The following is a 13269-nucleotide window of genomic DNA, read 5'->3' as shown; positions in this document are numbered from 1 at the left end:
ACCTACATATCTACGATGTATTGTCAATTTGTAATCACAGTAGTGTAGACGTTGGCATTCACCCAAAAAAAAAAAAAAGAAAATTTTAATAAATACTTTTATTAGAAAAATGAAATGCCAAAAGTATTTATTAAAATTTTTAGGAATTTTCAACTGAAAAGAATCAAGGTTTTAAATTTTTAAATACTTTAATGCATATATGACTAATTTTTCTTGAAATCTCGATAAATAAATATCTTAATTAAAATGGAGAGAACCGAAAGAATAAAAAATTACTGAAATGGTAGAGTGTAAATTTGATTGTTAGTGTTATGTATGTTAAAAGTGGTAAGAAAATGAAAATCAATAATAAAAAAAATAATCGAAGAATGTTAGAGAGAATTATCAAATTTGTTATTTTTGGTTATTAGTCATTATTAATATTTAAAAATATAAAATAAAATATATTATTAAATTATTAAATTAAAAAAATAAAATTAAAAACTAACTTTAATTGATCGAATAATCATAAAGATGGTGAATTCGAATTGCGTCCTACATTAAATGAAATTTATATAAAATAAAAATTATAAAAGTAGAAAAGTGTTAGTAAAGGATTGGGGTTTTATTACCTGAACACAGAGAGGAAAGAGTGAAGTCAAAGGTTGAAAAACAGTGGCGAAGCGAAGGCAGCAGACAACACTATCCCAAAACTCGCAAGTAGAAGTAGTGGGTTTATCTTACAACCATGCCACGAGGAACGCACCTCACTGCAATGACCAAACTACCCTCGTTTCCCAGCTCTCTTCTCCCCTAAGAATCCCAATCTAGTGTCCTTTTTCGTCCATTCGCACTTCCTACGACCCACCATGGACGGCGGAGGAGGCAACAGAGCGGAAGCCGAGCGCTGGCTCTACACGGCCAACAAGCTCCTGAGCGCACGTGACTTGCATGGGGCTCAGTCCTTCGCGATCCGGGCGCGTGAATCCGACCCAACGTTCGATGCGTCTGAGCTCCTCTTGACGGTGATTGACACGCTCCTCGCCGGCGAAACGCGGATCAACGACCAGCACCGCGACTGGTACGGGATCCTTCAGATCCTCCGTTACTCCACCAACATCGACCACATCGCAGCTCAGTACCACCGCCTCGCCCTACTCCTCGACCCGCACCGTAACCCCTTCGCCTTCGCCGCACACGCCTTCTCCCTCATCCACGATGCCTGGTCGGTCCTCTCCAACCCCGCCAAGAAGGCCATGTACGACGCAGACCTCCGGTTGCTCACCTCCACTCCTCCGCCGGCGCCGGCCGCGACACAGCACCACCATCACCAGCACCACCAGCATAATCCCCTGACGCAAGCTCAGCCTCAGTCTACGCCGAGGAGAAACCCTAGATCTAAGGACGCTGCGAGCGGGGCGAGCGATCCGAATGTGCAGAATCGGACAGCGGCCGAGTCAGCTCGGCAGACTCGGACGGCCGTCGCTGCGGCCTCGAACGACGCGGCGGCAACGGAGTCGAGTTTCTGGACCTCGTGTCCTTATTGTTACGTTCTGTATGAGTACCCTAGGGTTTACGAGGAGTGCACCCTGCGGTGCCAGAGCTGCCGCAGGGGGTTCCAGGCGGTGGTGATAAGGTCGCCGCCGCTGAACGGAAAGGACTCATCGTTCTGCAGCTGGGGTTTTTTCCCGTTGGGATTTTCGCAGGATTCAAAGGACATTAACGGGTTTTCTTCCAATTGGAACCCATTTTCGCCGCTGTTCCCCTGCCCCTTAAAGGGGTCCAATCGGAGGAAGGCGTCTTGGACTTACTATGACGACGAAGCCGCTGCGGCATTTGTGGAGCTTTCAGATCCCAGCGAGGATGATTCTGATGATGGAGATTGGAGAACTGGTTCTAAGAAGGCGAGGAAGAAGTCAAGAGTTTCTACAAGAGATCCCGGTTCTTCACCGAGGAAGGCTGGGAGACCTAGGAAGGTGATTCCGGGTAGTGCACAGCATCAGAATGTGGGGGGTGGGGCTGTGGATGGTGGCGGTGGAGGTGGTGGGGCTGCAGGGGCAAGTGGTGGAAGGCCAGAGTCTAGTAAGAAGGTTGCATTGGGTGGTTCGAGGAGGAGGGGTGGAGGGAACTTGGACTTGAATGTGGAGTTCAGTAATGACCCGGAAGAGCCTTCTCGTCGCGTAGGCGTCCGTGAAGGGAATGCTGCTGGGAATGCTGAGGATAACATGGAAGGGATTGGGTTCTTTGAGGGACTTGATGAGTTCCTCAGTAGCTTGCCCATTCTCAATGTTGTGGCAGATGATAAGGCTAAGGGTAATTAGTCTTATAGATGCATGTTTGTTGTAGAATGTAGATGTTACTTGTATGTTTGCACTTGTCGCACAAAATGATGCTGAGCCTGTTGCGAATTCATGTTATTGTTAAATTATATAATAATTTGCGGCAGCAACTCCTTTACTTTTGTTTACAACTATTTGAGGAGAATTGCTTAATGTAGATTGTGATCATAGTACTGCGTCTTAAGTTGAATGATATTTTGACAATGCTGATTGATGTTTTATTCAAATCACACACACTCATCATCTTGTTTAATTTGTTCAAATGCTCGGAAATTGAAAATGGTTAGAAAGAAGCTGAGATTTTCTCAATGAGAAGCCTTTATCATGGAGTGAAGTAGAACTTATCCTTTGTATTGGTGTTGCCTATGTGTAGTATTCTAATCTTATGATCGCATCCTTGGTGCTGAGTGTTGACCAAGGCTTATAAAACGTGATGAAAGGAAATTGTGTGTGTGAAGATACCTCTTTGGTCTGAGACTGTAGCTTCTCATGCATTGTAATGCTATTGATGATTTGCAAGAGAAACAAACTTTTGTAATGTTTGTCTATTTGCCTAAGAACTTTAATGCGGTTGTTGTTTAACGTGTGGTATCTTCACTTGTGGATCGAGTTTCTACTCTCTACTAGGTGCTGTGTATGAATGGTGGATAATGAACTAATGATTCTTGAAGCTTACATTTGTGTGATAAAGCATGATTCCAGGTGCTATGATAATTTTATTTAGAACCCTAAACTAGATCCCAAGTGGATTTGATCGGCATCCTTATACTGCAAAATCTTGATGGAAGCTAGTCATGAAGAGGAGTAATTTAGAAGTTGGTTAATGAAAATTTCGAAAGAGTTCCGATCTTTCACTTTCCTGAATGTGTTTAGGAAGATTTGACATGAAATAAAATTAGCCTCTTAACATTATATTTTCAAGTGTGGGACCTGTGAACTAGCCTCATTAGAATTTCTGCATTTGCAGTTCTGGTTTCGTGAGCTCTAAGCAAACTGTATATATACGTGGATAGAAGAAACATGGAAATCCTGAAATTACTAGTTGATACTTTTCCAATTGGTTATCTAGTGGATCCTTATGTCCAACATCAATAGTTATACCTAAATCCACTCCCTACACTAACCAAGTAAACTCACATAACCACATAAGAGGGAAATCTCATTTGCAATGTAATCTCGTCAAATCAAGATCTACTGGCTGGTGTTTGCAACATCATCGAATCCATCTTTGGATGGAAGAGCTCATAAGTCATAATCCTTTATGACTTGGAACAAGGGATGGAAAATTAGAAACTTAATTGAAAAAAAAAAAGGCACTGTTGTACAATTAAATTATTTTTTTTACTCTGACAACTCAAAACTGCAAACTTTTTTTTGAAAGATCAATACTATTCTGTTCTAATAGGCAGCGTTTGTTTTGAGGTATGAGACAGAGACTGGGAGATTGAGACTCAATATCATGTTTGTTGGTTCAGAGACTGGTACTAAAATTTTTGTCTCTATCCCTAAAATTTCAGTATTTCAGTACCTCTAAAAAGTAGGGATATAGGGAACTAAAATTTTAGAGATGGAGACTGAAACTTTAATAACATTTTATACCTAAAATATCCTCATTTCAATTAATTAATTTCAATTTTATCCTTTGTACAAATTAAATTAGAGTTTCATTCTTGTTTTAATTTCTGTCTCTCACTTTGCACCAAACAGAATACTGAAATTTATTTCAATCTCGGTCTCTTAGTCTCTGTCTCTCAATCTTAGTCTTTCCGTCTCTGTATCTCCACTAAACGCTACCTTATCGAAAGGTGAATTATAGAATACAGATCCAATTTTATAGATATTTCCAAACAATCACAAGTTGAGCAACACGTGTACAATATATCACAGGAGATGAAAACATGGTTAGCAAATGGTTATTATTTAGCACATGATAAAAACATTTTTCCAAAGGTATGTTAACGGTAATGTGTATTCAATTAATAGCTAAGAATTGTGATTAGTGTGTAATCATTGAGATATACTATGATGATCACATATGTAATATAGTAATTAAACACTCATTATATGATGATCGATTTAGAAGTGCAACTCTATTCTATAGATATATTTAGATAATCGAAAGAGTTAAATGTTTTTATTAATAATCTGCAGTATATAAATTAAACTACTTTATTTTCTTTTTATGTTAATAATACCCTAATGCAGAAAAAAAAAACAAAGAAATATATATATAGTCTGACATTTAAAGCTGGAGTTTCTTTCTCGGTTTCTCCGTGTTAATGGGAGTAGATTGATGTGCAGGTTTTCCCGATCCAAAAAACACTGGTTCACGTTATAACTGTTGAAGCATGGCTCTTTCCTTCAATCCCCAATTCTCAAAGAATCAAAACCCTTTTGAGATTGAGTTCCATAATGGCAGCTCCAGCACCATTGTCGGTTTCAGCAGGAGACCCCTTAGCCTCCAAGTCTCTCCCTTTATCCTCCTCCCATGGAGATGATGCATTCAGGGCTTCAACGGTATTTTGTTCACTTTTCTTTTCAGTTTTCACTCTCTCCCGAGATACCCCTTTTCTGTTTTGTATACTATACTGATCTTGACGCTGCTGTGTCAGATCTTTGGTCGATCCATCATAACAGCGAAAATCCAGCATACGCATTTGAAACTATTCACGGATTCAAGGTCTTTCCACCTTTCTCTGTTTCTCGCTTCCAATTTTTTTTGTGTTTCAATCATTCGAAAATCTTGATTTATCAAAACTTTGGACAAGTACTCAAATTTTTATCAAGTTTTGGATATTCCCTAGGCTTTGTGCAAATGACATAAATTCTAAAGCGTGATCGTGGATTGGATCTTGATGTCTTTCATTCTTCTCTTGTTCCGTTAGCTCCAAATCTTGTTTTTACTATTTTGAAAATGGAATTCCTTATCTTTTATGGCTTCCTATTCAATTCTCTAATATTTGCGGGGTGCAGGCAAGGGTTCTCTTTGAAGGCTTTTGCGCAGCGTCAAAGAATTGAGCAACATCCTAATAAGAGCAAGCTGCAGATTCTGCCTGAAGTGGAAAATAAGTGTGATATATTTAATGATCTAAAAGATAGGTTTTTGGGTTTTAAGAAGAATAAATATTTGTAAGCTTCAGAATATCCCTTTTCATAATGTTCGTTTCTGATGCCTAAAAATGTCAGAAACTTTAATTGATGTTTGTTCTGTTTTCTTCTAGGAAAAACATAGAACATTTCCAAGAACTTGCCCAGGCTCAAGCACCAAAGGTATTGTTCCCTCTCTTTCTTGGTTTTCCCTAAGTCCATTTCTTCAATTTATCTTATGAAACATTAGCAAAACCTAGTACTCCTGACTAACAATTCCAAGAGCAGTTCATGGTTATTGCCTGTGCAGATTCTAGGGTTTGCCCCTCTCATATTCTAGGATTTCATCCAGGAGAAGCATTCATGATCCGCAATGTTGGTAATTTGGTTCCTCCCTTTGAGGTATATCTCTATGTGCTAGTGATGTATTTAGATGTACATGTCTAACTATTCAATACCTAGTACTCCCTTCTAATTCAATTTACTGATACAGAGTGGGCCGTCTGAAACAAATGCTGCCCTAGAATTTGCTGTGAACACCCTTGAAGTAAGAAATTCCCTTACTATTTCGAAGTTTCTAATGTTATGATTCTAAACCATTGGCGATAAAATATTATTGTTATTTCAGGTTGAGCACATCTTAGTCATTGGCCACAGCTGCTGTGGGGGAATACGTGCCCTTATGAGTATGCAAGATGATGCCAATGAAAGGTTGAATTGCTGGATTCTAGTTGTTGACTTGTTGTCTGTCTATTTACTTTCTTTGATAGCATGTGTTTTTTTCTTGTTTGGATATTTATATATTTTTCCAGTAGTTCCAGTAGCTTTATAAATAGCTGGGTGGTAGTTGGAAAGAATGCCAGAATCAAAACTGAAGCTGCTGCTTCTCAGCTGAACTTTGATCAACAGTGCAGCCATTGTGAGAAGGTAACAAAATTTGCTAGTAGATTTAATCTTGAAGCCTTATCTGCATTCCACAGTATCAAAATTTGTTACTGCTATTGATTTTTATGCAGGAATCAGTTAACAATTCCTTGTTAAACCTACTTACGTATCCATGGATAGAAGAAAAGGTAGCAAATGGAAAACTAAATGTTCATGGTGGTTACTATGACTTTATCGACTGTTCTTTTGAGAAATGGACGATGAGTTACAGGGAAACCAAAATGGCTAAAAATAGCAGAATTGCAGCTGTAAACAAAATGTTTTGGTGCTGAGTGTTACTTCTATTTCCCTGTATAAATTATATTATTCTTTTCTTCTAATATTTGTAGCATGACTAAATCATAGGGTGACTTATGTGTATCAGTACAACTTATGAAATATTGAAATTCAATTGATTTGAAGTCTTGAACAAATCCTTTTTTTGTCACGTGTGCATTTATGAATTATGAATGGTTTCTGAGTAAAATTAATGTCTGAATCCTTCACCGGGCCACTTATAATAGTTATAACACCGAAAAACTCATCTCTTCCTGTGAAAAAGTCTCAACTCATCCATTTAAGTCTACACAACAAATTCATTGCTACACGCAGGAACGAAAGTGAAATTATTTGGGGATTCTACTTGCTCTGGATTGAACCACCTGAACAGCATTCTTGGTGCAATGGTGCTGCATATCTTACTTAGAACACTATATAACTGAAGTGTGTTGATCCGATGTCATTTTGATATGACAAGTAAAAACCGAAAATTTTAATTGGTTTCTCCAAAGAAGTTACCACTTTATTTATTTCTCAATCTTTTATTTTTCATTTTCCAACAAGGAAGTTTCTCAACTTAAGGGTGTGTTTGGTTAGGAAGTAATTACACATGGAGTGCATCCATGAAATATGATCTCCTAACCAAGCACATGTTCATGCTTCGCTTCTTGCGAACTAAGAGATTTGCCAACTTTTTGCAGTTCAAATTTTACAGATTTAAACTATTCCAATCAAATTGTTTGCTATTTGATTATTTTATACTTTTCCGATGCAAATTATCCATCAATTTGAAATTTTGGTGCAAATTATCCATACAAATAGGGCAGTATTGTTTTCCTGTGATTCTGTATGTGTAGCTTTATGCACACTCGCACTGTCGCACATGTCTGTTCATTACTGCCACTTTTCTGATTGTGCATCTGTTATAAATTGTTTACTTATATTTGCATTTCCATAATTCCATCCACGGGTTTCGAAACCAGGAGGAAGAAAATGTAGACTACCAGCGAAAGAATATAATCTTCAAGTTGTTGAAGCCGTTCACAGATCAAGCTAAGATAATGGAGGGAAAGAAATAGTTGACCATACCTTTAGAGATTATTTAAGGTGCAGAAAATGTTAAGGGCTCCTTGTGATCGAAAGGCAGCAAATTAAAACGGAGGAGGCATAGGTGGATCACGGGTGATATCGAAATCCTTCAAAGATCATTGCCATAATGATTTGTTCTGTGGTAGGTATGATTATTTTGGCCATTTTGTTATGAATATGTTAAATTATTTATATAATTAAAATGTTATATTGGTAAGAAGTTGAACTAACAATTCTCAAGGTTGTTCATGATACCTATTCAAGTAACACCATACTCACCACTCTATAATCCTATCTATAAAAGCACATATAACTCATGGAAAATGATCACAAGCCCAACAAAACCATTTGCATAGATTAATAACCACAACAGATTCAGAAGCCCCTTGCTATCTTATAGCTACTACCATGGGTTCTTGCCATTTCTTGTCATTCATTTTATCACTTGTGCTTCTTATTTCCTCATACAATGAGGTTGCAAATGCACGTAACCTTCTAGAATCAACATTACCAGAGCCAGCAATACCCAGCCTACCCATTCCTGAGTTGCCTACGCTACCAGAAATTCCTAAACCAGAATTGCCTACAATACCCGAGATTCCTAAACCGGAGTTGCCTCAACTGCCAGTGCCACCACTGCTTAAGCCTGAGCTGCCTGCTGTCCCGAAGGTAGAACTTCCTAAGGTTCCTGAAATTCCCAATCTCCATCCAGCCACTACTCCTTAGACTGAACTAGTATTTGTTCCTTTATTTCTTTGTATTGTGTGTGTGTGATGAGTGAATTATTTTTATATACCTTTGTCTGAAAGGGTCTCCATTGGGGTTTCATTTGTACTAAAGATATAATTATGTCACATGGTGTGCTCAGTAGTCACTAGTCAGTATTCAAGTTCTATGAGTCCTTTTATTCCTCCTCCTCTCTCTCTCTCTTGGGCCAGGGAGAGAGTGGTTGTAAAGTCAGTGTACAGCATATGATGCTGAATTTGTGATCATCATTTACCTAATATATATAATAATCTTCCATATATTGCAGTTCTAATGTTTCACGTAAAATCTTGGATTTCTGACTAATGATTACATGAATTCCAAATTAAACCTTAATTAAACCTAATATGCCAAGCCCACGCTTATTGTCTTTTATTTTTCCCAGATAATTCATATTATTATAGTATATGCCTAGAAAATCCGGAATAGATTATCACTTCAAGTGATTAAAACTTTGATGAAACACATGATCGCATGGCACTGTAAAGTGTAAAGGCACCTTCCATGCCACCATTATTAAGCATGATTCAAAATCAAATCTCACCAAGAAACTAATTAAATGGACCGACGATGGAGGGGGTTTATTATTGTTGGAAGAAGATCCCGCTTTGTCAAACCTAAAAGCTTGATATATACTATTGTATATATTGAGTTATGTTGGAATGAGATATAAAATTAACTTAAAATGAGTTAGTTTTTTAGAACTAGTCTTAATATATATCAAAATTGATTCCAAAAAAAAAAAAAAAAACTAATTTAAACATGAATGAGGTATTAATATCCTTTTGAAGTTTATTTGAGGGAGTAGTTGCCGCCATGACATAGATAATATCAATAGTCAATAATATAATGATCTTATTTCATCATCAAGATAGATATAGTATACTTAGCTTGTTGAAATAGAATCAAGGTTGTATTTAAATTCATTTAATGGGATACATTAATAAGGAAGGTAAGCTAACAAGAGAAAAATATCAACCACTAAAACGGTGCTGCAAATTAATATACTTTCTCTCTCTCTCTCTCTCTCTCTCTCTCTCTCTCTATATATATATATATATATATATATATATATATATATAAGAGAGCTACTAGGTACTCTGATCAAGTGCATGGTGGTGATCAACAATGGCTTCCATGAGATGCATGATGATGTTGGCATTCTTCATTGCTATTTACTTATCAATGATGGAGATTGGCATGGCAGCTCGCCAGCTTCAGGAGACAACGGCACCACCAATAATGAACCCATCATACCCATTCCCGTTCTCATTCCCACCATTCTTTCCAAATTTTCCACCACAGGTTTCTCTGCCGCCACTACCCAGCAGCTTCCCCAACTTTCCCGGCATACCCTTCTTTATGCCACCACCACCTTGGGCTTCAACTTCTTCAACCTCCGCACCCTGAATACATGAACCCCTTTACTTCACCATTGCTCTCTGATGGTGTGTACTTGGATATATATATATATCTTTATCATGTTTTACGTATGCATGCATTATTACTTGTTTGTTTATTGTTCCGGTTGGGTTACCATCACTACATGCATGCATCATGCATGCACTTTCACACTAGCTTTTAGTCTTATGCTATACAATATTATCTTGTACTCCATGCTCTACTATAATGATAAATTAAATAACTCTCTTGTTTGTTATATATAAAAAAATAATATAAATTCTATTTCTTCTCCTCTTCTTTTAATTGTGTTATTTGCAAGGGTGTTTATATGTTGATGCCAATTAAATATTAACTAGGGTAAAAAAATTATTACTAATAAGATAAGAACTTAATGAAATACTTATTTGATATGCTACATGACTAACAATATTTATACTTTTTGTTAATATTTAGTCAATATTCTAATACTAAATACTAAATTTTAAATTTTAAATTCTAATAGTATTAACCCAAAATATTGACTAATATTGATAAAAAATATTGATTCCTATAACTTTTCATTAAATATTTAGAGATATATCTAAGTCATATTAATATTTTTTTTCTTGCTAAAATATATTTTTGCCCTTAATATTTAATTAAATATATTTAAAAAACATAAATAATGCTATTGATAAATATTAGGAATGATCTTAAAAAAAACTTAAATGTTAGAAACTATTATTATTATTATTATTATTATTATTATTATTATTATTATTATTATTATTATTATTATTATGCAAAATTTCATCACAATTTTTTTAAAAGCTAATTTAGTTTTCATTTTTTTATTAATTCCTTAGTCTCTAAATTTATAAAGTGAGATATTTTAATTCTCGTTCTAAGTCACCAAATCTTATAAGCAAAAATGACCAATATATATTTTATTCTATAAATTTAATAACCAACAGACTAAGAAGTAGCCCCTTAAAAAATTTTCGAGGCAAATTCAAAATAGTTTTACTAGTTTTTTTTTTTGTAATTAAAATGGTTGGTAACTTAAATGTAAAAGAACTGATAACAGTGTATAATAGTCGTTACAAATAGCAGCGGTGATTGGAAAAAAGACATTAGAATAACGAGTTAATAGAGTTAATAGTCAAAATCGTTTCTAAAAGATACCCTGATCTCCATTTTCGTTCTGAAAAAAAATTTAATCAAAATCGTCCTCAAAAGATTTAAAATTAATGATGTTAGTCCCTCTGTCTATTTTGTCACTAAAAACTTTAATTTTGCTGACGTGGCACGTTAGTTTTTTTTGTCAAGATTCAAACCATTAGAAAATTGGAGCCCCAACCCAACGACCTGACTTGGAGATTACAGACTCTCCTTCTCCTTTACGCGTCTCGGCCTCCAAGCCAATTCCAACAGTTGCTGGCTCCTCGTCGATGTCGTTTAATTTTTCTTGTCGTCACCTACATCGGCGCCTTTGCATAAGCTCCCATCAGTATCTATTTCCATACCCAAACCTCTCTCTCTCTGTTCAGGTTGAGTCAGCATCCAAAATTAGAGCAATCTTTAGCCCAGAAATAGAGACAGAAGTAATTAGAAATGCCATGATACCTGCGAACAATTTGGAGTTACAGAAAGTACTTATTGAGTCAGATAGCTTACCTCTAGTGCAGAATTTGAAATCGAAGAGCAGGGTTGGAGACATTGATCCAATATTGTTGGACATCTTACAGTTGACAGGGGAGGATAACAGGTTTGAGTTCACTTAGATGCCAAAGGAGGGAAATAGATTGGCGCACGAAATTACAGCCATGGAACTCGGTGGAGCGCTGGAGCAATCCTAGACCACTAACCCGCCCCCTGAACTCAGGGTAGTGATCCGACGCGACGTCGAGAGTCGCCAAGGAGCAAGGATCGAGCGGCGTCAACAGAACTAGCAGTAGGGGCAGCAACAGATGACGTCAGGAGCCACGGACAGAAGAGCATACGTCTGAGAAAGCTCAGATCAGGGACGGAGACCGAACGGGCATATCGTTCAGAAGACGATGACGACGGCAGAAGTTCGAAGTCGTCCTCCTTGGCGCAACGACGATCGCGTTTTGCAAGTAGTGTTCTGTGATGCGGCTAACCGAATTGGATTGAGGGTGGAAAGTGAGCACTATACCATTGATGCGATGGTGGTAGCAGCTGTAGAGCGGGGGCTCTAAGACGCTTGATAGGTGGCGGAGGTTGACGTTCAGGCAAGGTGTGGTATCTCTGCAACATCCGGCGACGACGGTGGTGGTTAATAGAGACAGTGCGCAGCATGAAGCTTGAAGAACCATCATTGCGGGGTCTGTGTTCCAGCGGGACGGGAATGGAGGCTCAAAGCTACTCAGATGGGTTGAGGAGAAATTTTCGGGGCGGATACGGGTGGGTCAGGATTCTGAGTAGTTAGGGTTCTGTTTTTGTTTCTTGGGCTTAACAACCCATGACCAAAAAAACAAAAAAAAAAAAAGAAACTAACATTCCACGTCAACAAAATTAACGTTGTTAATGACAGAATAGACGGAAGGATTAACGTGATTAATTTTAAATCTTTCAAAGACGATTTTGATTAAATTTATCTTTCACGAGTAAAAATAGAGATCCAAATATCTTTCAAAAACGATTTTGACTATAAACTCCTAGAATAACATATATCCAAGGCTAAATATTCCCTCTAGTTTTAAGAACCATGGGGTATGGGAGAAATGAATACAGGAAACAGGTAATTAAAAAAAATAAAAAAAACAATGTTATAATAATCTAGCTAGTAAGTGACTCTTAAAGTTCACCGAAGCATATATACATGCTGCTACAATCCCATTGTTTTTCATAATATATAAATCTCAAATAATGGCCAAAAGAAAAAAATAAAATAAAATAAAAAAAAAATAAAAAAGCCATTATAATAATCTGAGGCGGGAATGAGTGATAAGTGAAAATTTTTGGCGAAATTAAAAGGTTTACATCTCAAAAACAGGCCGTTATTATCATCATTTACCATTTTAAGTTATGAGGATTCTTTAAGATTTTTTTACCTATCAAAATGAATTATATTGTATGTGAAAAATATTTATATATATTGTGCTATTTTTCGTATGGTATAAACTTATCTGTAATTGTATTCTTATGAAGTTAATAATTAAAAAAATAATAAATAATTTAATAAAATTAATTAAATTATTATTTAACAGTTATTAACTATTAATTTTATATAAAGATAATTGCATATAATTTTTGACCAATTTATATTACATTTTTATGTAGCATTAGTTAAAGTATGTATGGTTTATATATCAATCCTTTTTGTGATGAGTTGCGTGCAAAATGACTATAAGGTAATAAACTAATTAGTTATTACAATTACCGTAAAGTTAGTTATTAT

General features: G+C 36.5%; 2 protein-coding genes across 5 annotated transcripts; both read left to right on the top strand.

Annotated features, from left to right (window-relative positions):
* The first annotated feature begins 539 nt into the window (after window positions 1-539).
* On the top strand, window positions 540-2545 carry LOC112733360 (uncharacterized). The gene has a single exon (XM_025782296.3). It carries the CDS (start codon window positions 849-851, stop codon window positions 2298-2300), a length of 1452 nt encoding a protein of 483 aa, XP_025638081.1. The 5' UTR covers window positions 540-848; the 3' UTR covers window positions 2301-2545.
* Window positions 2546-3630: 1085 nt separating this feature from the next.
* LOC112733359 (beta carbonic anhydrase 5, chloroplastic) lies at window positions 3631-8722 on the top strand. 4 transcript variants are annotated; one of them, XM_072212497.1, is made up of 9 exons: window positions 3631-4835; window positions 4931-4998; window positions 5292-5447; window positions 5540-5588; window positions 5694-5807; window positions 5899-5952; window positions 6034-6116; window positions 6221-6332; window positions 7592-8722. In XM_072212497.1, the coding sequence occupies exons 1-9, from the start codon at window positions 4731-4733 to the stop codon at window positions 7685-7687; spliced, it is 837 nt and encodes a 278-aa protein (XP_072068598.1). In that variant the 5' UTR covers window positions 3631-4730; the 3' UTR covers window positions 7688-8722. The 4 variants fall into 4 exon arrangements, with proteins under 4 accessions (XP_072068598.1, XP_025638080.1, XP_025638077.1 ...); XM_025782295.3 differs by having other exon boundaries at window positions 6218-6332; XM_025782292.3 differs by lacking the exon at window positions 7592-8722 and adding an exon at window positions 6422-6763.
* The last annotated feature ends 4547 nt before the right edge of the window (window positions 8723-13269 follow it).

The sequence above is a fragment of the Arachis hypogaea genome, chromosome 13 (assembly GCF_003086295.3).
Source record: "Arachis hypogaea cultivar Tifrunner chromosome 13, arahy.Tifrunner.gnm2.J5K5, whole genome shotgun sequence".
Classification (NCBI taxonomy): Eukaryota; Viridiplantae; Streptophyta; class Magnoliopsida; order Fabales; family Fabaceae; genus Arachis; species Arachis hypogaea.
The sequence above is the reverse complement of the archived record's forward strand: the minus strand, read 5'-3'. Positions and strand labels throughout refer to the sequence as shown.